This window comes from Pan troglodytes, chromosome 8 (genome assembly GCF_028858775.2).
Source record: "Pan troglodytes isolate AG18354 chromosome 8, NHGRI_mPanTro3-v2.0_pri, whole genome shotgun sequence".
Taxonomy (NCBI): Eukaryota; Metazoa; Chordata; class Mammalia; order Primates; family Hominidae; genus Pan; species Pan troglodytes.
In genome coordinates this window covers 83,639,016-83,664,168 of record NC_072406.2, presented here as the reverse complement: position 1 = coordinate 83,664,168, position 25,153 = coordinate 83,639,016, and the positions used below count along the sequence as shown (strand labels likewise).

Genomic DNA, 25,153 nt, shown 5'->3' with positions numbered 1-25,153 from the left:
GGCAGACCTGAGAGTAAGAAGCCCCGGATGACAGGCACTTTCCCTAAAGTGACACCAGCAAGAATGACATGACACAGGAGGGCTGTCGGTGGAGGTGGGCAGGCCCTTTTCAGGTGCTGCTGTTTGGCTGCCTGCACACGGGCACAGGTGCCTCCCCATCAGCACAGCTATAAGACAGCTCCTGCAATTCAGCCTCAGTTTCCTGAGAAGCTTCTGGGTCCTAAGAGCTGAGCTAGGACAATGGGGCCACAGATGTAGGAGGCAGGCCCTCAGTAGGGGGCCAGACACTGGGACAGACCTGAGTGATGGGGCGACGGGCTGAGCACCAAGATGTTTATAATCACCCCCTAAATAGTTCATGTTTTTTCTAATGCCAAAGCCAGGCAAACTCAATGCAGAAAACTTAGTAATCACAGAAAATTACAAAAGGCCACAAAACAAAGTCTACAACAGCTGCCATCTTCAAATATTCACAAGGCCTTCAAGTGCAAGAGGAATCCAAACTAGTGCCAGAAGTGGGAGTGGAGCATCTGAGGCTCAATGTGATAAACACTTTGACGTTCAGAGCTCCCCTCTGTGGGACTGAGTGCCCTGTCCCTGGAGGCATCCTAGCAGGGGCCTTTCTGAACACAATGGAAAAGATTCCAAAATCAGGTGGAAGATGACCTCAACCTGTAAGATCCCCTTCACTTGTGGGAAGGGATTGCACCCCAGGCCATCTGCACGCCCACCAGCCCATGCCCCCACTCACCCACAGGCGTGTCCTCGCTGATCAGCAGGTATGTATCAAAGAAGTGGTTGGTGAAGAAGGGTAGCCGGTTCACCTGGCCTGGAAGTCAGAGGACAAGAGCGTCAGTCAAGTACCCCCCATCAGCTTTACACACTCTATAAGGTGACACAGGGTGAGGGCTGCAGTGGGCACTGAGCCTGTGTCCATGGCCATGGTCAACTTCCCAGGACCCTGGAAGTCACTATCCTGCCTCAAGGCAAGTGGGGGACAATGCCAGTAGGTCGGCAGGCAGCTGTCTGGTGTGTGGCAAGTGAGGCCACTGGCCACACGTGCCTGCTGAGCATGGCCCACATGGAGCAAGCACATGACAGGGGCTCCTCAGGCAAAAGACAGGATTTAGAAGCCTCTGTATGAAAAAAATTAGTGTAAAATAGCTCACTGATCTTTTACATTGATTATATATTGAAATGATTCTATTTTGGATATATTGGATCAAGTAAAATATATGATTAAAATGAATGTCACCTGTTTCTTTTTACTTTGCCGATTTTTTTTTTTTTTTTTTTGAGACAGAGTCTCACTCTGTCACCCAGGCTGAAGAGTAGCAGTGTGATCATGGCTCACGGCAGGCCGGACCACCCAAGCTAAAGCGATTTTCCTGCCTCAGCCTCCCAATTAGCTGGGACCACAGGCATGCCCCATGCCAGGCTATTTTACTTTATTTTTTTTGTATAGATGCAGTGGGGAGGGTCTTACTATGTTGCCCAGGCTGGTCTCCAACTCCTGGGCTCAAGCAATCCTCCTGCCTTGGCCTCCTAAAGTGCTGAGATTACAGGCGTGAGCCATCGCACATTGTCTCTTTTTACTTTTCTAGTGCGGCTCCTGGAACATTTAAAATCACATGTGGCTTGCATTGTCTTTCTATTGGGCAGTGTGGCTGTAGCAGAATATGAGCTCTGCAAGGACAGGGCTTGGTTGACGGGTGGAACCCTGGTGCCCAGAACAGGGCCTGACACTTAGACAACCCACAAGATGATTTGGTGTGTGAAGGGATGGCCAGCTGATCCCACAGAATAATAACGATGATGATAATAGCTGCCATCTCAGGAACCCCTTCTCCGTACCTGCTATTTAAACCACCTCACTCAATCCTGATGGCAAGGCAGGTGCTATCACATCCCTATTTTACTGGGGAAAATGAGAACTCCAGGGCATAAGTAACATGCCTTGCTTTCACAGCTGGCAAGTGGCAGTGGCCATCCAGGAAGCCAGACCCCAAAGCTCGTGCTGTTAACCATGTGCTGCTCTGTGATGGCTTCAGAGGGGGCTGGGTCTGGAGGGGGTCAGGGTGATACCTACGTGGGCTGGGGAGCTTGGCACCTATGAGGAGCCCCCACACGAAGTTTCCCTGAGCTGACCCCACCTGTCCCCCAGCTTCTCTTAGGGGCCTTCAGTAGGCAAGTGAGGGCACTTCCCCTCGGTCCCTCCCAACCAGGAGGCAGCTGGTCTAGCTGAAAGTGGGACTGTCATTGTGCAGCACCTGCCATCAGGGGCACCTGCTCAGCCCTCCAGGGGCCCTGAGCGTGGGTGTATGGGGCAGCTCTCTCTCCCTTCCTTTCTGCTGACCCGGGGCTCCCTCAGAGCATGTGCCAGGCTCCCAGAGGGTGAGAAGGTCGGCATCTGGGTATGGCACTTCCTCCTCCAACCCAAGATGCCTCCTAGTTGGGACCAGGCAGAGCTGGGAGACTGGCCTCTTTTCCTCCTCCCCACCTCGATGTGCTCAGGCAGCCAAGCTGATGCCATTTCTAGTCCCTTATTCTGCCCTCTCTCACTTCCTGGCCAGGACCGATGGCCCTTCTGCCTTCATTTGCCAAATTCCTATTCATCCTCCAAATCTCATTTCCATTGGCCCTTCTTCCAGGAAGCCCTCCCTGACCACCCCAAATACTCACATGCACCCAGGTACACACCTCCCCAGTCTCCTGTCAGGAGCACAACAGTCTCAGACAGAGGTGGTGGTCAAGGGCCTCACCTTTTTTGAAACCTCCCTGTGCCTCTTTCTAGCCACATGATCATCCCATGTCTCAGTTTACCGATGTGTAAAATAGCCATAATAATAGGACTTCATGGCTAACCTGAGGATTAAATGAGATTACATACATAAAGCGCTTAGCGCTGTGCCACTGGCACACAGCAAGCACTCCATAAATGGTAGCCAGTATTAACATTGGTATTAATAAATACGCTGCCTTTGCAGCCGACGGGAAGGCTTTTGATCCCTGCTGGGGGCCTTGGGCTCAGGATACAGGAGAGCAGGACGCGGCCCAGCCGAGGCAAATGAGTGCCCAGAGAATTCAATAGCTGGTTTGGGCTGTTGAGGCCAGGAAACCAGTGAGGAAAAAAAATCACCTGCAGTGGCATCGTTCATTTCTAAATTTTACTTTACAGGGCCTGCCGCTAATCAGTCGCTGGGAGCTCTGCACAGACAGCTAGGCAGACTCCGGGACGTGGGTCGCCTGCCACATACCAAGCAGGACCTGTGTTCCCAGAGCAGGCCCACCACAGGCGGGGCAGACAGGTGACTTATTCTCAAAGCCGCTGTTAAAGCGCAGCAGCTGTGTGCTCAGCAGCTTTGGGGCCTCCAGCGAAGCGGGAATGTAAGTGGATGTAGAAGGGGAGGGGCAGGGGGTGATTTCTTCGGGGGAAGGAGAATCCCAGCTTCCCAAGTGCAGGACCCCTCTCTCTGTCCCAGGCCCCACGTGGCCCACCCCATTGTGGGTCTGTGGCTTGTGAGCACTGCCCTGAGCCCTCTCCCGCCCTCTCCGCCACCCCCATGGCCATTCCCCAACTAGAGCCTGCAAAGGCAGACCGGGAGGGCATGTGCCTGCTTTACTTAGTTCTAGCACCCTAAGGGGCCTGAGGAGAGAGGGGAGAGAAGGGCACAGAGAGGGCACAGCGTTCCAGCTGCCTGTTGAATGACAAGCATTTCCCACACACAGGGGTAAACAGAGGCTGGGTGGCGGCATGGAGGTGGCATCCAGGGGACCTGATCTGGGACTGAAGGGACGTCAGTGTGCTTGTATGGGGAAGATCCCCACCGGATCAGGGTGGGCCAAGCCAGGAAGCATAAACTTCACCCTGAATTGCAGGGTGGGGGTTCCTCTGAGGGCATGAAGAACCCAGGCAAGTGGAGGGTCCAGATTCCAGCCAGGCCAGCCTGAGTCCAAGCCCCGGTCGCCTCCCCAGGCCTCGGGGCGGTGGTGGGGGCTGAAGGCGCAGTGGCTCTGCTGAGATCCCTGCTGGAGAGATCCTCAGAGTCCCCCCGCCAGTCGCCCCTTGACAAGGAAGGCGCACTGGACAGGGAGTGCAGGGATAAATTCAAGGAGTCAGGGACTTTGCATGCTCTGCCACTGCTGCTGGGGAGCTTAGGCAGATCCCTCTCCCTCTGCCTCGCCCTCCGCCCCATTTTCCAGCCTCAGGATGGGGACAAAAAGCCCTGCCCTGCCCTCCAGTCCTGCCTCCCGGCCACAGGTGTCCCATGCACCCTGGTCACCGTTGAGGTGACTGCAGCGTGGCCCACATGAGCCCCAGGGGACAGAAGCCTGACATGTTGTCAGGTGGGGAAGCCAGGTGGCCGCATGGTCAGAGGCCTCTCCCACCCAGCACCTGGGGACAGAAGGAGTGACCCAGCAGGATGCTTGCTGGCTAGTCAGTCTAGGATGGGGTGGGGCAGTCCTGCCCAGGCCTTCGCTTCCTGCCTCCCCAACAAGCCCACGGATGAAGAAGGAGAATTGCTAGAGTACATTGAGGCCAGAGGGGAGAAGGGCAGGAGGCTTCAAAGAGAGAAGGCAGGCTGGCAAGGGGTTTTGAAATCCCTGAGCCCTACCCATCCCTGACTACCAGGTAGGGGGGTAGAGATCGGCTGGGGTGACGGGGTCAGGTGGAAACAAAGTGGCGAGGGCAGTGTGGTCTGATCTGGGGCACAAGTGAAGGGCTAGGTCAGGGGTGTCTAGAGGGCCTGGGAAGGTGGTTCAGTCACCCACTCTCCCCTAGTCTCTAAAGTCAGCCACTGCCCCACTAGGCCAAAGGAACAGCACTGGCTGCTTCAGACAGGGACCAGAAAGAGGTGACTGTGCCAAGCAATGAGAGAGTGAGGGACCCTTGTGCGTATGGCAAAGCAGGCTAGTCCACATGCAGGCCGACCATACACGCTTTGGCATAGAATTGCTGGGTGACCTTGGGCAATTTGCTTAGCTTCTCTGTTTTCTATGCCCCATTTTGCTCCCCTTAGAGAAAGATAACTTCTGATAATAAAGGAGCCAATGCTTAATAAGCACTTAATCTGTGCCAGGCACTATTCTAAGTGCTTGATGTACAGATTAATCCATTTGATATTTTGACAACCTGAGAAGGAAAGTCCTATTATTGTTCCCATTTTAAAGACAAGGAAATTAAAGCACAGCAAGGTTAAGACACTCGCCCAAGGGACTCCTTAGCTGAAGCGGGAGTGGAAGACAGGAGGTCAGCTCTGGCTATACACTCTGTTCTTGTCCTCACCCTGAATGCACGAAGCATCTTTCATCTGGAGAGCTCAAGGGGAGACTGCCGTGTCTCACAGAGGAAAGCAGCCAAGGGCTTAGCACCTGCTTTATTTCTACTGATGTATTTTTTTTTCTTTTTTCTTTTTTTGAGACAGAGTCTCACTCTTTCACCCAGGCTGGAATGCAATGGCACAATCTCGGCTCACTGCAACCTCCGCCTCCTGGGTTCCAGCGATTCTTGTGCCTCAGCCTCCCAAGTAGCTGCGACTACAAGTGTGCGCCACCACCATGTCCAGCTAATTTTTGTATTTTTATTAGAGTTGGGGTTGTGCCATGTTTGCCAGGCTGGTCTTGAACTCCTGACCACAAGTGATCCTCCCACCTCGGCTTCCCAAAGTGCTGGGATTATAAGCAAGAGCCACCATGCCAGGCCAAATGTATTTCTTTTTAACGGATGAAGAAAGTGAGTGGAACAGAATGGGGGAGGAGGGTGGATCCCAGGTGGCAGAGTCCCCGGGGAGGCTGAAGAAAGTGTCCTGACTCCCACCGTGCAGTGAACATGGAGGTCAGGGCTGCTCTCAGGAGCCCCGATTGAAGCCTCCCACATGAGGCAGGGGGGAGCGGGGTGAGGGGGTGATATCCTGACAGAAGCCCCCATGGAGGATAACAGACCCCTGCTTTGTACAGCCTTGGGCCAGTAGCTTCTCCAGGGTTCGGTGTCTCCTCTGTAAAATGAGCTGGGAGTTAAAAAAGCGCCTGAGGCTCCCTTGCACTCTGAGAGTCTTTGAGACTGTGCTGTACTCCTGGGCTGCCTGGATGGGAGTGAGCTTCCCATCACAGGGGGGATTCCAGTAGGGATCCCTTCAAACATGGAGGCAAGGAGAGGGAATCCTCGAGGGATACTCAGGCTGCAGGACGCTAGCAACACTCCAACAAGCACGAGGCTGCAGCAGCCTCCAGAGACTCCGCCTGGCTCCCTGGAGGGGAGAAGGAGCTGGCCCCCCACAGGAATGTGTTTGCGTGTGTCACCAGGTACACCATGCCCACGGCTCTTCTCTGGGGATGCCATGGCCCTGGGGGATGCCACATCAGGCATGCCTGCTCTCCTGGCCTGCCTTCAGTGCAGCCCAGGGCTGCTTTGCTCCCTACCACCTGCTGTCCAGGGGCCAAGCGAGAAGCAAATGCCCAGGCCTCTCCTACCCTCCTCCATGGGCTCTGGAGCTGGCACTCTGAGCTGGCTGCTGATAGGCCAGGAAAGGAGGGCAGAGGGGAAGGCTCCTGGCTGCCATACCTTTGCTCAGACTATGCCCTCCAGCAGGACGCCTTTCTTCCTGCTCACCTAGTTTAAAACTACTTCTTGGTCTTCACAGCCCAGATCAAATGCTGACCCTTCTGGCTGAGTTTCTCCTGTCGCCTCAGGCCCAATTCATCTTTTCTTCCGATGGACATCCCTGGAGCCGCGCCCATCTTTCATTACCACTCTATTCACCCTGCAGTATAGGAAATCCTGCATGTGTCTTTCTCCCCTGCCAGGCTCTGAGCTTCTTGAGAATGAGTTATTTCCTCCATTCCCTCAGAGCTGGGTGCAGTAGGTCACACACAGTGCAAACAGTAGGTGCTCAGAACACAGCCGTGGAACTGAATAGAGCTGTGGCCAGTCCCTGCACCCCAGGAGGAGGACGGTTCACGGTCACAGGTGCCTCCTTCCCTTAGAGCTCAAGTATTTCTCAAGGCTCCTCCCATTCCCTCTTGTGTCCCAGGCTTTGGGGACAGCTGGTATTTTCAGCCGTGTGAGAGCTGCAGAAGGCAACTGAGGCCCAGGGAGGGAAGTATGTGCCTCAGTCACACAGTAAGACAGTGTCTCCAGAGTCCCAGAGCACAAAGATGAACCACCAGCCCCAACACCCTCCAGCCTGGCCTCCCGTGCAGAGGCTGCCCATGGGATAGACACGGGGAGGACTGGACTTACCCCAGCATCCAGAGATCAGCACCAAAAGCCAGGCCACGTGGCAGCTGGTGGCAACATGGCACCCCATGGCTCCTGGGGACACAAAGAAAGAGAAGAGGGTGAGAAGCTTCCTGGGTGGCAGAGGGTCTGCTCCTCAGCCCCTCCCACCTCTGCAGCTCCAGAGAGAACTGGGGCTGGGAAGGGAGGAGAAGGAATCAACTCAGATGGAGGGTTTAGGAGCACATGGGAGAAAGGAGAGGGTCTGTATCATTTGGTTTTAACATTGTCCTATCCTGGGTATAGCACAGTGGCCTGTGAGTCACTGGGTGAGGCTGGGGCCTATCGGGTCCTCTTTGCCCTCATGGGGGACTGGCTGTCCTGCGAGGGGACTCTGGGCAAAGAGTGACATATTCTAGGCCCAGTAGGTGGAGGCAGGGGCTGCTGCCTTCAGCCTCCAGGACCACATCCCCCAAGAGTGACAGAGCCTGGTTATCCTGAGGACAGCATTGAGGAGATGGGCACTGACCGGGAAGACAGCGGTCTAACAGGGGGCTTGGCAAGTCCAACAAGCCCAATCCTACCACCAGTGCCCAATGAGCATATCTCTTCCTGTTTTTTTTTATTTTTTATATTCACCATATTATCCCATAACCTTGTATATGAAGGGATGCAGCAGGCCATGGTGTCCAAAGAGGCACAGAGAGGGGAGGCAACCTGCCCAGGACCTCACAGCAAGTCTGTGGAGGCTAAAGCTGAATTTTGAAGGGCTCAGAGCTAAGCTCTAGTGAGATCGGGGGCTCAGTTGACAGAGGTTCTGAAAGACCAGATCCTATTTCTAAGGGTGGCTGGGAGGGTAGACAGCTCTCTCCCATATGGCAACAGTCCCCACTCTGGTCCCATTCCATCAGGGCCCTGGTCCTCCAGCGGCTCAGGAGCAGGCCTCCCTAGAGCCCAGCAGTGACACCAGGGGCACCACACTCACCAACCAGGAATCCTAACCTCCTACGGAACTGTCTGCCCTGGTAGTGCAGGGCCAGACTCACACACATTACCCTTCAGTGCATACCTACTGTGCATCTGGCCTGGGGCGTGTTCATCTCCCCAGCTCACAAAGTAGGCTTAGAGCCATCAGACAATTTGTTCAGAGACCTCCAACTAGAGAGCAGAGCCAACATCAAGACCCAAGCTGGTGTCCTATCTCTCTTGTCAATAAGTGACCAGGAAAGACACAGGGCAGTGAATAGAGCTGGAGGAAAGGATTTTTGGAGAGACTTCCACATCTCTGCCAAGATATAGGGGTGAGGGATTAAGAAAGAGCTGAGAGCGTGGACCCCTTAATTCTGGACTTGGAGGGGCCTCAATCCCTCTCAGCCCATGTCCTCAGTGAACAATGAGGTGACCCTACCAGATGTTCCTGACCAACACGACATACAACAGTCCCCTTTTGCTTTCCTTCTAATATTATACTTAAAACATCCTAATTACAAAGTATGAGACAGTCATTTGAAGAATAAAAGATTCTTTTCCTTTTTCTTTTTTTTCTTTCTTTCTTTCTTTTTTTTTTTTTTTTTGTTTGAGACAGAATCTCACTCTGTCACCCAGGCTGGAGTGCAGTGGGGTGATCTCGGCTCACTGCAACCTCCACCTCCTGGATTCAAGTGATTCTCCTGCCTCAGCCCCCCGAGTAGCTGGGATTACAGGTGCGTGCCACCACACTTGGCTCATTTTTTTGTATTTTGAGTAGAGATGGGGTTTCACCATGTTGGTCAGGCTGGTCTCAAACTCCTGAACTCAAGTGATCCACCCGGCTCAGCCTCCCAAAGTGCTGGGATTACAGGCGTAAGCCACCATGCATGACGAAACACAAAAGATTCTAAGATGTATTTGAATAATAAGAGGCAACTCTTCCCCCTACACATCCTATCCCTGTGTTTCCACTGCCTTGAGTTTCTGAATATTAACAGCCTATCACAGGGGTTGCAAACTGAAATGCTTACAAGGCCAGCAGGGAATTTAGATGAGGGTGTTGCTGGGTGGGTGGGGATGATGGCCAGTTGGAGTCCACATGCTCTCTGTTGAAAAGTGGCAGCTGCTGATGTGTTTCAGCCAAGAGGGAATGTGGGCCCAGTGTGGCGGAGCTTCTGATTTTTCTCAATGAAAAACTAGAAATCAGGCTTTTCACATGAATTCAATTTTTAAATGTTGGCAAATAACTCAATTTGTAAGGAATACTTTGTGAGTCAAACATGACCATGGCCAGAGTGGGCAGGCAAGGGCTGGCATGCATCCTACCAGGCCTTTCTCTGCACCCAAGAAATATGTTCCCATTACACACATGTACAGAGCTGTGAGGCTACTGTTTACTTTGAGAATAATGGAGTTACGCTCTACATACAAGAAACTTGCTTTTCGCACATCAAGAAATCCCACAGACAGCACTCCAGGCCAACATTGCTTATGGTATGGTATGGATGTTTCCTAATGGAGATTTCATCCCTTACTGATGGGCATTTGGATGTTTCCAGGTTCCTGCCCCCAAAAGCAATGCCACCGCGAACATCTCTCTGTACATAATTGTGTTGGGATTTGGCTCTTCAGTGTGGTTCTCCAACAGTGGGAGTGCTGGGTCAATTAAATACAACCCAGAGTGTGTATGTGAACTTTTACTAGACGCTGCCATATTATCTTCTGGAAAAGTCTGTGGCAATTCGCAGTCCCACCAGCAGTATATGAGAGGGCCTATGTGCCCACCTGGAAGTGATCTCTCTTTTAAATGGCTGCCAATCGGATACATGAAAAATGGTATAGCATTGCAGCTTTAATTTGCATTTCCCTAACTACTAGCGGGGTTGAGCAAGATGCCTTTCTCTAAACATTCAAACCACTTTCCATCTGTTATCTTGCATTACGCTATCATATCCTGCAAAGAAGCTAGCCAGCAGCACTAGCGTTATCCCTGATTTACAAGTGGAGAAACCGAGGCATTGGGCAATTAAGTGACAATCTGACATCTCACAGTGAGTGAGTATCTTCTACAGAAAAAACTCCAGCCCTCTGCCATTCCAAACCAGATGTTATGAGAATTAAACAACATCTGCTAAGAACATCATCCACAAATAGCTGGGGAGAGCACACCATTCTGCTGGGTGCTGCAGGAAATTTGCGGTGGAAGGAAGGAAGGAGGGAAGGAAATGAACACTTGTTAGGCAATCCCACAGGCCAAGGATTTTCACGGGTATTATTTTTACTCAGTCTTCCAAAACACTTCTGTGAAGTAGGTCTTCTTGTCCCCATTTTACAGACGAGGACACTGAGGCTCAGAGAGGTCACTCTAGGATTGACCAGGTCTGCCTGAGTCAAGAGTCTCCTGATGTTTCCATCACACCATGCTGCTGTTCCCGTTTCCTGACTTTGTAAGAGGGGAAGACATGGCCCCTCCCTCACGGAGCACAATATGCATCACACAAAAAACACAGGGTGAATGTCTGTCAAAAAGTGAGCGCCTGCATACACATGCATGCATAATGCCTTTCGCTTTCCACAGTGCAGGCTCAGGCTCCAACACTGCCAGGCACACTGGGCCCCCAACCTCTCAAGTGCCTGTTCTCCTTTCCCCATCGGAGGCGATCAGACTGCCTCAGTGCCCAGATCCATCAGTCAGGGGTAGACGCACACAACCCTAATTCTGCAGGATTGGCAGGGACTGCCTCCAAAGCATTCGGAAGCAGGGACCATCTCAGCTCCAACCTGACTCTGCCTCCATCCTCCCCACAGGGTGAGGTGGCACCGACACTAGGTCAAGGTGGCACAGGCTCCAAAGGGTAAAGCAAAGCAGCTGGGCCTGAAGGGCTCCACCCTGCTGCTGGGTTTTCCCTGAGGTCCCAGATCTTCTTCCTCTGGCTCCTCTGTCTACGGGAGGAAAGCAAGGCCCAGAGAGAGCAGAGGCTGATGCCAGAGGGAAGAGACAGACTCCTAAGCCCTGACCTCCAGCCTCAGTGTGGTGAGGGACGCTGCTTTGCCTGCTGGCATTCCTCAGTACCCGGGCCATGGTGAGCAGCATGGGTCCCCAGGGAGAGCCTGACCTCACTCTGCTCTGTGCAATAGCTGTTCCCCCAGCCTCCTGGCCTCCTCACTTCCCATTCAGCACAGCCAAGTGGCTTCCTCCACCATCCTCAGGCCCACCCTCAGGATGCGGCCTGAGCTCCCACCAATCCTGTCTCCCCACTGGATCAGGAAACACAGACACACCCTTCTGTGCTGGGCTTCCTGCCTGGACCTGGGATAGGTGCCAGAGACCTGCTCCAGAGGTAAGGGCAGGGCCACAGCCAGCTGCCCCCAAATCTCTCAAGTGCTGGCTTAGAGCCCTCCTCCTAAGAAGACACATAGCCAGTCCCCAAAGCCCTCAGACTCCAATTTCCAACATTCTCCTTCATGCCAAACTTTGTGCCAGGCACAGTGGGAGGACATAGGGCCATGAGAACATACGGCTGTGACTGGAAACATGTGCTAGGTGTCAAATAAGTGAAACAGACTGTCACTGCCCAGGGCCATCAAGAGAGAGAAAATCCCAGGGCTCCCAGTTTTCAGGGTTCAAGCTACCCACACATCAGATTCATAATTCTAACATTTACTGAGTCTATGTTCTATGCCAGTCATTGTGATACACAATGCATTCTACATGCTGGGGCTCAGAGAGGCTAAACAACTTGCTCAAGGTCACACAGCTAATAAGTGTCAAGTCTGGATTTGAACTCCATTCTGATGGCCATCATGGCCAGGCTCCCAGCCTCAGCCCCTACCCTTGCTGAGCTCAGACATGTGACCCAGGGGAGGGTCCTGCAGAGGCGCCTGATAGGAAGTCTCTGGGCAAGACCCTGTGGCATCTACTCAGCGAGCCCAGTGAGAATTCCAACATGCTCACAGCCAAGGTATGCTGGGCCAGCAGGAGGTAAGCTGCACATGCCAAGAAGAAGGCAGATGGCTGGGGTGGTGGGTGGGCTTTTGTTTCATCTGCCCTCCCAGGCTGTTGGCATCTCACACGCATTGCCCCTAGAACCAGTAGCAATAGGAGAATGCATGCTCCATCAGGGGTGAGCAAGTCTCCCCCCTCCTCACCCGCTACTGCTTCCCTCCACCACCTTCCCCTCAAGGTTGACACCTTTGTCCCTGGCAGAAGCTGACTGCAAATTTCTCAGATTTAGAGCAGCAGCCCCGCCCACATTAACCACCTTCTCCTGTCATCACCCAGGAAGACCTGGTGCTCAGACCAGCTCTGGGCTGAGGGCTGGCTGGGGAGGCTCTGAGAGGTGGTTCAGTGACAGCATCCATGGAGTCACCCACATAGGAATCACCCCTGCCCCCCACCAAGTCAAATCAAAGTCTTATACCACAGAGAGCCAGTGAGCTGCAAGGTGAGGCTTCAGGCAGTGGGGGATCCAGCTGGGTCTGGCCACACTGCGCACATCTGCCCTGACATGCCCTACTGTGTGCTAGGCACTGTGCTAGAGCTTAAGGACACAGAAAGGAACAAGGTAAAGCCCGCACCCTGGGGGAGCTGAGACTGCCTGGGAGAGACCAATCCCAACAGAGCAGGTGAGTGAGTCATCCAGTGTTGGGAGTGAGGTGCCCTGGGAAAGAAGGAGCAGTGCAGGAACCAGCTGAGGGTCACTGGGGAGGTGACATATGAGCATGCACTCGCAGGAGAGTGGGCCATGTGGATATCTGGGAGGAATGCCTTCCAGGCAGAGGGAGCGGCCTGTGCAAAGGCCCTGAGGCAAGAGCATGCCTAGTGCGCTTGAGGAGCATGAGGAGGCCAGCGTGGCTGGAAGGGGTGCACAGCGGGAAGAGTTGCAGGAGATGAGGGCAGAGAGATCTCAGGGTCCATCACGGACACTTTGTAGGCCACTGATTGTGAGGAAACACGTGATATGAATAACCAGTTTTCAAGAAGCACCCTGGCTGCTGTGATGAGGACACACTGTAGGGGGCATGGGTGGGAGTGGCTAGACTGGTGTCCAGGCTCCTGCAGGGATGCAGGCAGGGATGATGAGCTCCAGGCAGGGGGGTGGTGTGGGACCTGGCAGATTCTGGGCATGTTTCAAAGTAGAGCTGAGAGGGTTTCCTGCTGGTGGGGATCTGGCTGTGCAAGAATGAATTGAGCCCAAGCACCTGGGAGGATGGCATTGCCATTAGCTAGGACAGGAGAGGCTGCAGGTGGAGCTGGCTGAGGGACAAGATCGGAAGTTCATTTGAGACATGGCGAGTCTGGCATGGCTGTTGACAACCAAGTAGCAACAGTGGGTCAGCAGCTGGACATGCTCAGCCAAGGTCCAGGCTGGGCTGGAAGCAGAGGTGTGGGAGCCACCAGCAGGGAGGTGGTGCTTACCGCCACCAGAGGGGCAAGATCAGCAGGGCTCCCAAACCCCTGAGCTGAGGCAACTGGACAGAGAATCAGTCCGTCTTTGAAAATTGTCCAAAGAGCCTGAAAATGCATATACCCTGTGGCCCAGCAATTCCACCTCCTGAACCTCAGCTGAGGAAATTGCCATAGCTGTACGTGGACACCAAGCCACAGGGATGCCCACTGCTGCGTAACTTATGATAGATACCCAAAAGGGGACTGGCTCAACTGTGGGATGTCCCTAGGAAGCAACAGGGGATGGTGTGTGGATTCCTAGTGTGTGAATGTATGCAGGGGAGTGTGCGCATACAGCACTGTGGAGTGAAGCCAGGGTGTTGTGTGAGTGGTGAGGTTATGGGAAGTTTTATTGTCTTCTAGCTAGTTTCTGCATTCCGCCTATCTTCTGCAATAAGCATTCAACGTGTTGACATCAGTGGCCTCATTTATGTCCACCCTACCAAAATCTTGCCACAGCCTCTGAACACATGGACAACCCTGATTAGATGTTCTCTCCCGCACTGTCCTGAGCCTCCCTGAAGGCCAGAGTCCCAGGTGCAAACACCAGGGGAGACTCTGGGAGCTGGGAGGGTCCTCGGCGGTCCTCTGGCTGACACCCCTCCCTGGGCTGCTACCAGACATTTCTAGGGACATGGAGCTCCTTTTATCCTGGGCCGTGGGTCCCAGCTCGGGAGGCGCTGCCTCTCCATCCCGAGTCCAGCCCCACTGGGTCTTTCCTCGCTCGGCGAGGAGGTCGGATTGCTCCCATCACCAGGAGGGCTCCCTTATGCTCTGCCTGCAGGCAGCCATGAGCAGCAGAATGGGCTAAAACCCAGGCTCGGGGAGACAAGGCCCAAGGCTGGCACTTGGCCCCATACTGAGGTTCTCCTTTCCCCAGGTGAGGACCAACAGTGTGAAAGAAAAGCTTGTGCCTGAAAGCACACACACACTCTCTCTCACACACTCACCCACACACTCACACTCACCCACACACACACTGCACACACACTCTCTCTCAAACACACACCTACACACTCACATGCTCTCACACACTCTCTCAAACACACACTCACCCACACACTCACACACACAAACACACACCACACAACTCACACACACTCTCACACACCCAGACTCTCACACTCACACACACCGCACACACACTTTTTCAAACACACACCCACACATTCACACACTCTCACACATACACCTCAAACACTCATGCACACACACTCTCAAACACACTCATGCACACACACATTCTCAAACACACTCATGTGCACACACACACACACACAATTGCGTTCTGCCACCCCCTCCAGGAGATGCATCCACAAAATGCCCCCACCCCACTGCACAACCCTGGAGGGCCCCTCCTTCCTGTCCCCACTCCTTTGCCCAGGTTGGAGGAAGCCAGGTTCCTTGCAAAGCTCCCCATGACCTGTAGGGGTTTCACCAAACACCTCTGAATCCCAGAAAAAAACCTAAGAGGAAGCCCGTTGAAGCCTGGTGTCCTAGACTGGAAAGGCACATTCCACGTCTCTGCTGGAGCAAGGCACACTCCCCTCTTTTGGGAAATAGGCAGTTCTGGGCCTAACTCCCGGGGCAGGGCCCCCACCGTGACCATCTCCCATCTCTCCCTGCAGCCCGGTCAGGAGGTACAAGGGCAGAGGGCACACTGCTGCCTGCCAACAGGCAACGCCTCCTGGCCCAGCAGGCAGGGGGGACACGAGAGAATAGAGCAGGGGGAAGGAAAAGGGCAGGAGGGGACATCTGGGCAGCGTTTCAGTTTCTCGGGAGTGAGAGATTTTCACAGCATGGTGCCACGATTTAGTTTGAACTGTTATGAATTCCCATAAAATCAGATGCACTCAACTTTGAATAGAAATACAGAAATGCGCTGCAGAAATCAAATACAATTTGGGGATTATTCACCACCGCTACACACAGAGAGGTTCGTGCGTGCAAGAAGGCGCCTGCAGATGACACCATTAGGGCTGCTAATGGCCAAGCCCTTGTAGGTCACCGATGACCACGCTTCAAAGCCCACACTATCCAGGCCACCGCCGGGGAGGCTGCTGTGATGGAAAGAGTAGACAAGACCACCTCATGGCTATTCTGTTCTTGCGCCCTCCCCTGGATCCCTCCCAGAAGCTTCCATGAAGTGGTGCCTGGGGCAGGAAGGCAGGGCATGACCTGAGACCCCCAGGGTGGGGAGCCACAGACATCAGCCTCCCCCATATGAAGCCTGGTGTCTCTGAGTTCCCCTCACCGACTCTTAAAAACATCATACAGCAAAAGATGTATTTTACTTTATTCTTTTGGGGAGCAGTGTACAGACATAGTAAATAACTAAAAAGAAAGGGTGTACAGCAGGAAGCGAGTCTCCTGTCTCCCCACCCCACACCTCCTTCCCAGAGGCAACGCTTAAGGTCTCATTCCAGAAGTTCTGTATGTTCATATTAGCACATGGGCCCCTCCCTCTCTTTAAAGAAAATGTGAGTGGTACTCATGCTATCCGACTCCTAGCTTTTTACATGACCATGTATCCTGAGGACTGTTCCATTTCAGTACATACAGAGTTGCTTGTTCTTTTTAGCAGCTACAGGGTGTCCTTCTATATGGGGGACCATCCTTTAACCAGTCCTCTGCCAGTGGACATTTAGGCTGTTCTTTTTTGTTTTTTTTCTGTCACCCAGGCTGGAGTGTAGTGGCGCCATCTCGGCTCACTGCAACCTCTGCCTCCCAGGTTCAAGTGATTCTCCTGCCTCAGCCTCCCGAGTAGCTGGGAGTACATGGGAGTACAGGCTCCCACCACCAGGCCAGGCTAACATTTTTGTATTTTTAGTAGAGACGGGATTTCATCATGTTGGTCAGGTTGTCTCGAACTCCTGACCTCAAATGATCCGCCCACCTTGGCCTCCCAAAGTGCTGGGCTTACAGGCGTGAGCCACTGTGCCCGGCCTAGGCTGTTCTTAATCTTTTGCTTTGATGAAGAAAGCCACGACAAATATCTTTGTTCCTCTGTCTGTGCGTAGTGGTGCATTTAGAAGCAGGAAATTTTCATATTTTCATAGCTGTTGGCAAACTGCCCTCCAAAGAGGGTGCACCAAGTTATACCCCCTCCACCACCAACAATGAGGAAAAAGCGGTTTCCCCACATCTTTGCCATCACTGGGCTCTCACTTTTTTTTTTTTTGAGTTCCAAAAAGACAGCAGAGGCTCCTGATCCTCATATCCCCAGCCCCTGCTGGGCACATGGACAAGAATGGAGTGATCAAAGTCAGCTTCCTCCTATCCCCTGGCTCACCAGCAGGGGAACAGCCCACAGACCCCAGCTCAGGCCTGGCATGTTGCTGAAACCTGCACCCACCCCCTCACTGGGGTCACTGCCAGTCACCCACCCTGTGTTCTCCCTATGCCCTGACCCAGTGGCTCCCTCCACCTGGAGCATCCCTAGCTCCACCTTTCACATCCCACCTTACAGCTCAAATGCCCTTCATCTATGAAGCCACCTTGGAACGCTGCTGGAACAGGAAGCTGAGTTGTCCTCATCCTTACTACATTGTTGGAGGCATCTATCTCTGCTGCGTGGGACAGCTGGCCATGCCCTTGTCCTCCTGCTGCCAGAAGACCCACAGATCCTTGCAAGCAGAGTCTACTTCATCTCATACAGCCATTTGCCCACCAGCATGTGTCTCTAAAATTTAACAGGTCTGGCAGTGAGCTGATTTCTTTCCTAAATAGTTTCCAGTCCTTGCCTTTCCCATCTCAGCACATTCATCTCTATCCAGCCAGTCAGTCACGATACCTTCTTTTGATTAATTCAGTTAACGAACATCTTCCACGCACCCGCTAAATACGACTTTCCCCCCTGCCCCCGGTCACTGTATTTCAGCCACACTAGCCCCTCTCAGCCTCAAACCTGCCAGCTCATTCCCACCCCTTGGCCATCACTGGGCTTGATCAGATTCTCGATCCCAGCCCTTCACTCCTCTTCAGAAGAATGATGTGTCCACACCCATGCGGGGTCTCCCACCTCTTATGCTGAGCTTGGCTGTGAGACTCACTTTGCCCAAGCTCCACAGTAGCATGAGCATGCACCTTGTGCAGAGGGACTTGTCTATTGAGCTCCTGCCATTCAATTTGAGAAGAACACACCCCATGCAGACCCCTGGCCCCAAAGAGTGAGCAGACAGAACCCATGCACAGCCTAGAGTCAAGCTCAGTCACGTCCAGCCTAGATTTGCTGACCCTCCCTCCAGCTGACCCCTGACACATAAGAAAGAATAAATGACTGCTGTGGTGCTTTGCTGTGCAGCTTTATCGAGATAACAATGACGGATAACACTATGGATATGACACCAAAAACACAGGCAAGAAATGGAAAAAATCGATAAATTGGACTTCATCAAAATGAAAAACTTTTATGCATCAGAGGACACTATCAACAGAGTAAAAACGCAACCTACAGAAAATATCTACAAATCACATGCCTGATAAGGGATTAATGTCTAAAATATAGAAAAGACCCTAAAACTCAAAACAAACAACCCAATTCGAAAGGAGGCAAATTTCTCCATAGAAGATATACAAATGGCCAGCCAGGCGTGGTGGCTCAGGCCTGTAATCCCAGCACTTTGGGAGGCCAAGGCAGGCAGATTGCCCAAGGTCAGGAGTTTGAGACCAGTCTGGCCAACATGGTAAAAACCCATCTCTACTAAAAATACAAAAAATTAGCCCAACTTGGTGGCGTGCACCTGTAATCCCAGCTACTCAGGAGGCTGAGGCAGGGGAATTGCTTGAACCAGGGAGGTGGAGGTTGCAGTGAGCTGAGATCGCGCCACTGCACTCCAGCCTGGGCAATGGAGTGAGACTCCATCTCGATTAAAAAAAAAAGAAGAAGATATACAAATGGCCAATAAGCCCATGAAACAATGCTCACCATCACTACCATTAGGGAGCTATAAATCAAAACCACAATGAGATACCAGTTCATACTCACTAAAATGGCTATTATAACACACACACACACATAAAACAAGTGTTGGAGGCCAGGCGTGGTGGCTCGCATCTGTAATCCCAACACTTTGGGAGGCTGAGGCGGGTGGATCACTTGAGGTCAGGAGTTCAAGACCAGCCTGACCAACATGGTGAAACCCCATCTCTACTAAAAATACAAAAATTAGCTGGGCCTGGTGATGCATCCCTGTAATTCCAGCTACTCAGGAGGCTGAGGCATGAGAATTGCTTGAACCCAGGAGGCGGAGGTTGCAGTAAGCCGAGATCGTGCCACTGCACTCCAGCCTGGGCGACAACGAGACTCTGTCTCAAAAAAAAAAAAAAAAAGAAAGAAAGAAAGAAACAAGTGTTGGTGAGCATGTGCAAAAGTTGGAATTCCTGTGCATTTCTGGTGGGACTATAATATGACACAGCTACTGGAGAAAGTAGCATGACAGTTCTTTATAAAAGTACAATAGGGCCGGGCACAGTGGGTCACGCCTGTAATTCCAGCACTTTGGGAGGCCAAGGCAGGAGGATCACTTGAGGTCAGGAGTTTGAGACCAGCCTGGCCAACATGGTGAAACCCCGTCTCTACTAAAAATACAAAAATTAGCCAGGCATAGCAGCATGCGCCTGCAGTCCCAGCTACTCAGGAGGCTGAGGCAGGAGAATCGCTTTAACCCAGGAGGTGGAGGTTACAGTGAGCCAGGATTGCACCACCGCACTCCAGCCTGGGCAACACAGTGAGACTCCATCTAAAAAAAAAAAAAAAAAAAAAGTAAGCATAGAATTACCATATGCTCCAGGAATTCCACTTCTGGGAATGTACACGAAAGAACTGAAAGCAAAAACTGGAACCTGTATTTGTACACCAATGTTTATGGCATCATTATTCATAATAGCCAAAACATGAAAACAAACCAAATGTCCTTCAGCAGGCAAATGAATAAACAAAATGTGGTATATCCGTTGATATATCACAACGAAATGTTATCCAGCCATGAAAAGGAATGGAGACTGACACCTGCCTCAACAAGGATGAACCCTGAGAACCTGACGCCACCAGCCAGTCACCAAGGACCACATATTATGAGTTTGTTTATGTGAAATGTCCAGAAGAGGTAAATCTTAGAGGCAGAAAGTAGATCTGTGGTTGCCAGGGGCTGGGGGTAACGGGGAGGGAGGGTAGCTAAAAAGTATGGGCTTGCTTGCTTTCTTCTTTCTCTCTTTCTCTTTCTTTCTTTCTTTCTCTTTCTTTCTTTTCTTTCTTTCTTTCTTTCTTTCTCTTTCCTTCCTTCCTTCCTTCTTTCTTTTTTTTTTTTTTTTGAGACAGGGTCTCACTCTGTTGCCCAGGCTGGAGTGCAGTGGTGCACTCACAGCTCACTGCAGCCTCAACCTCCTGGGCTCAAGCAATCCTCCCACCTCAGCCTTCCGAGTAGCTGGGACTACAGGAGCGTGCCACTATGCCTAGCTAATTTTTTAATTTTTATTCTTGTAGAAACAAGGTCTCACTGTGTTGCTGAGGCTGGTCTCAAACTCCTGGACTCAAGCAATTCTTCCATCTCTGCCTCCCAAAGTGCTAGGATTACAGGTGTGAGCCACTGCGCCCAGCTAGAGGTATCTTTGTGAGATGATAAAATGTTCCAAAATAGGCTGTGACTATGGTTGCACATATCTGTGCATGCCCTAATAACCATTGAATTGTACACTTTAAATGGGCTTATTGGATCATATGTGAATAACATATCAATAGAGCAGTTTTAAAAAATTAAAAAATGAATTCAATAAACAAATAAATAAAGCTGGTGTAGAAACCAAAGCTTATCAAAACTAAGTGAGGTAAACTGCCAAGTTCACCCTTGGTGCAGACCCCCTTCCAGTCCCCTTACTTCCTCGCAGCCCCCACTTGCCTCCCTGGGCCCCACCTCTCACTCCCAGCCAGAAAGTCAGCTTGGCCTCACCTAGCCCCCTCCTGCCTCACCTGAAGTCCATCTCCCGTGGTGAGCCAACCTGGGCCAGCCAGCTCATTTGACAGACAAGGGAAACAAGGCTCACAGAGGCTGCCTTCCCTGTCTTCAGACCATCAGTCCAAGAGCCAAGGATGGAAAGGAAGACCCCAGGTCCTGGGCCTGTCCCCCATTCTCTCACAGGATGGCCCTTAGAAAGTCCTGGCCCCCCTCTGAAAGTGCAGAGCAGACTTGGTACCCTCAGGCATTTTCAGCTCTGCTCTTCTCAGCCTCTCGGATGCTGACCCCATCACTGCTCCCAAGTCAAAACCATTTGCTCAGGGGCCATGCAGGTGGTCGATAGAACTATGGGTGAGGCCAAGGCCACTCCTAGTGTCCACCTGTTGAACTTCCACCAGCTAATTCACTGCCAAGCCCTCCTGCCCTCCCCAAGACAGAGGGGTGGGAGGGGAGCCAGGACATCCTTTCTTATTTCCCCTTCTCCCCAGTCAATAGAAAGGTTCACAAGTATCCCAAGTCTCCACCTTCTTCTCTCCTTTGCTTTCTCTGCTCTCATCCCTTGCACCCCAAAACCTTCCCAAAAGGAATCTCAATGCTGAGAACCCAGCAGCTTCCATCCTGTGTCCTCCAACTCCACACAGCTGCCAGAACACCTCCGTGATGACTTTAACTCTGCAAAATCTTTCTGTACATGTGACTGCAAATCTAGACAGGGTGATGTTATGCCCATTTCACAGATAGGGGCACTGAGCTCTCAGAGGATCAACTTGACCCTGAGGATCAGCCAGGGAGTCAGCAACAGAGTCTGGGCCTCTCATCTGAAGAGAGAGCTTCCTCCTGGCACAGAACCCCATGCAGGCTGCAAGGAGTGAAAGTGAGGCAAACAGCATGCAACTGCCCACTCCCAGCTGTGCTGCTACCCACACAGGAGCTCCAAACCCCCAGCTGGGGTAGCACTGTCCTGCAGATGGGCGGGGCTGGCTCTAGACCAGTCACACTCAAAAGTGAAGGCCTCTCTCAGGCTCCTCCCTCCCATGTGATCTAATGACCTGGGAGCCTATTCTTTTTTCTTTCTTTCTTTCCTTCCCTTCCTTCCCTCCTTCCTTCCTTCCTTCCTTCCTTCCTTCCTTCCTTCTCCTCTCTTTTTCTCTCTGCCCCACTGTGACTATTCTTTGTTCTTTCTTTCCTTTCCTTCCCTTCCTTCTCCTCCTTCGTTCCTTCCTTTCTTCCTTCCTTTCTCTCTCTCTCTCTCTCTCTCTCCCTCTCTCTCTCTGCCCCACTGTGATTTTACCCAAGCCGGTTTCCTCCCCTTCCACCCTCACCCACTCCAGGGCACCTTCCACAACATTCTCCAGTCTTCACAGACACCCCTTCTGCACTCAGTCCCTCTTCACTGACATTAGGTACAAATAGGAGTTCTCACCCCAAGCAGAGCCATGGGTCAGCCGTGTGACCCTGGGCAAGGTGGCAGATCTCTCCAGGCCTCAGCGTCCTTGTCTGCAAAATGCCACTTGGGACACAGCTTCCGCCTTCGCTTAGACAGGGCCCTGTGACCAGATGCCCTTCCTCCCACTGGGCGTGCGGGGACTGAGGAGCCTTCCCTGAGCTCCTCTCAGCCCCCCAGGCAGAAGCAGTCCCTTTACTCTGTGTCTGGGGTCTCTGAGATGTGACTCATGCTGCTTTTGAGCCTAGTGTGGTGCAGCTGGAGCTCTGCTGTGTGTGACGGTGTCACTGTCTATGCTGCAGGCTTCCCCCCAGCCTGCCCAGAGCCTGGCGGACAGTAGGTGCACAGTGTGCACTGGATGAATCATGAATCAATGACTGAACAAAATAAAGGAACGAGGTCCCTTCAAGTGTGAACAGCCTGACACTATGTTGCAGGGAAGGCCTGGGCACAGCCCCACCAGCCAGCTGCCAGGCACACCCTCAGCTGGGGGAAGGGGATCCCTGTGGGGATGAGTGGGGGTATCGAGGAGACAGGGCAAGGCACACGCTCTCTAACAGCAAGTTGATCATTTTCCCTTTGAGTTAAGTGATACATCTTTTCCAGATTGCCTGTGACAGCCACTTCCTCCCCACATAATTGTGTGAGATGCTGTTTGGATTGTTTTTACGCGTGTTAATATCACAGCTTCTAAAAGGAGCAAGGGGCATGCAGTGGGGGCTTGACCAGAAGGAGCTTTGGGCTCCTGAGAGTTCAGTGGGAAACCCAGGTCCCACCAGGTTACCTTACTGCAGGTGGAGAGAAAGGGACAAGTCTACCTGGGAACCATCAGGTGGGGAGCGAGATCCAGTTTCAAATCCCTGCTTAGCCTCAGTTTCCTCTCTATGCTGACAGAGGCAGCACCTACGTGGCGGGATATAGTGAGGACTCAAAGGCGGCACACCTGAGAACACCCACAGGTGCACCTGGCACGCGATGCGTGTCCAGTCCACCCAAGCGTCCTCTTGCCTTGCCTCTTCCCAGTCCCCACCTCTTCTGCCCAATTCTCAAGCCAACAGTCGTAGTGACAACCATGCTCCGTTGTATGTAGAGCATATCACCCTTGTTGCACTCATCACAAGCACCCGACACCTGGACTGCAGGTTCTGTGAGAGCAGGCAGGGCAGACCCAGACCAGGCGATCTTAGAACAGAGCAGAGAGCACCACCCGTCCTGCCCTGCCCAGCGAGCACCACCAGCCTCTCAGGTCACTTGGCCTTCACTGGCCTTGGAGGCGGGAACACCACCTCATTTTCCAAATGGTGAAAATGAACCTCAGAGAGGATAGAGGCATGACCCTAAAACCCTGCAGTGCTGAGGCCCCAGTATGACTGACAGAACTAGAAATTTGGGGCTTAGGCTGAGTCTCCCCTAAAGCTGTCACCTCCTGCCACCAGCTTCTCTGCCTCCCTCCCCTCATCCCATTCTCCAGCAAATGCATCACCCCCCTGGAGCTGCTGGTTGGCTCTATTTCCTGCCTGTCTATTGCTAACCTCCCCCTAAACTGTGCTCCTCACAGGAGCCCAGCCAAGGAGCACCTTCCTACTCCAGAGGCAATGGACTTGCCCAGAGCCTGCAGCAGGGAGTGGTTTCAAATCCAGCCTCAGGTGAAATGCACAGCTGGACATTTGATTGTTGCCAAGCCGCAGCCCTGTAGAGGCACCAAATCCACAGCAAGTTCCTTCTCCTCCTTCAACAGGGCTTGGCCATCACCTCCTTTGGAGTCTCCTCTGATTTTACCAGCTAGGCTGCATCAGGCCTTCCTCCACCCCACTGTGCTTCTGACAAACAGATATCCCCGTTCGAACCCTCCATGCGCTGTGTGTGTGCACACGTCTGTCTCTTTCACTGGACCTTAAACTCCTGGAGGACCCTAGGATCAGGGCATGCCTATTTCACCCTGATTGCCCCAGAGCCTAACACAAGGGCCGTCATAACATAGGAGGTGTTCAATAGTAGTGGCTGAAATATAAAACATAATATAAATATAAAAACATAAATGGAAGGGGGGAGAGAGGGAAAGAGGGAGGCCAAGCACAACCCCTCCTCCCAAAACCAAACTCTCAAGAATTCCGAAGGCTTTGCCCCTCTGCTCTGCCCTCCCCCAGTGAAGTTGCCCAGGAAATGGAGTCATGGGGCTGTGGTAGCGGCAGGTAAGCATACTGTTCTTCCCCTCTCTGGGCCTCAACTTTCCCACCCATGAAATGGAGATCCAGTTTCCCGATGGCAGATCAAGCACATGGAGAGCTTACAGTGGGTCCTTCAGCTAGGAAAGCCACCCACATTGATGCAGGTGGTGAGGAAGGAGGTCCAAGCAGTTGGGCAGGCCTGTGGAGGCCTTGAGATCCCAGGGGGCCTAGCTCCTCACCTCAACAATTTTTCTTCCTTATACAAGGAACGCTAAAAACCAGTGACAGAAATCTAGAGCCAGAAGAAGCTTGGAGATCCTCAGCATGCTGCTCATTTCACAGATGGGGAAACTGAGGCCCAGAAAGGCAGAAGGGAAGGATATTGGCATGTGCTGAGTGAGCCTACTGTGTGCTAAACTTTCTATAGAACTCCATAAATATCACCACTCCCTGTGAGGGGGTCTTGCTGACCCACTTTGCAGATGAAGAAATGGGGACTCAGGAAGAGTCTAGTTGACTGAGGTCTCACAGAAGTAAGTGACAATGGCAGAATTCGAACCCAGGTAGCTCTGGCTCCAAAGACCAAGATCTTTGCATGGCACCACAGGGCAAAGGCTCCCTGGAGCCAGGACCACCAGAACCAGTGATTTCAAGATGATGGTTCCTTGGCACCCAATCCAGTGCTCACTTCTGTACACACTGTAGGGCTGCCCCACAATGTCCCACCTTCTAGACCCATGTGTCTGCCGTGTGTCTGATTCAGAAAATCATTAAACACCATGATTGGAGATTACTATAGTTGGCTCCTCATCTAACTGTTGTGCTTTACAGCATCCTCCCTCATAGACCTTCAACCCAAACTTGTATACATCCAGGGGTGGGAAGCTCACTACCTACTCAGGACACATTCCATCTTTTGGACAACTTGGTTAATAAGGATGCCTTTCCTTTTAA

General features: G+C 52.4%; 1 protein-coding gene across 2 annotated transcripts in view; it reads right to left on the bottom strand.

The window, feature by feature from the left end:
• CDH23 (cadherin related 23) overlaps window positions 1-25,153 on the bottom strand; it is a 419,047-nt gene that overhangs the window by 368,833 nt on the left and 25,061 nt on the right. For both annotated transcript variants that reach the window (XM_054659691.2, XM_054659692.2), the window contains exons 2-3: window positions 7,241-7,312; window positions 752-829 (exon numbers count right to left, since the gene is read on the bottom strand). In XM_054659691.2, the coding sequence (XP_054515666.2) occupies window positions 752-829; window positions 7,241-7,307 (145 nt within the window). In that variant the 5' untranslated portion in view covers window positions 7,308-7,312. The remainder of the gene's footprint in view (window positions 1-751; window positions 830-7,240; window positions 7,313-25,153) is intronic.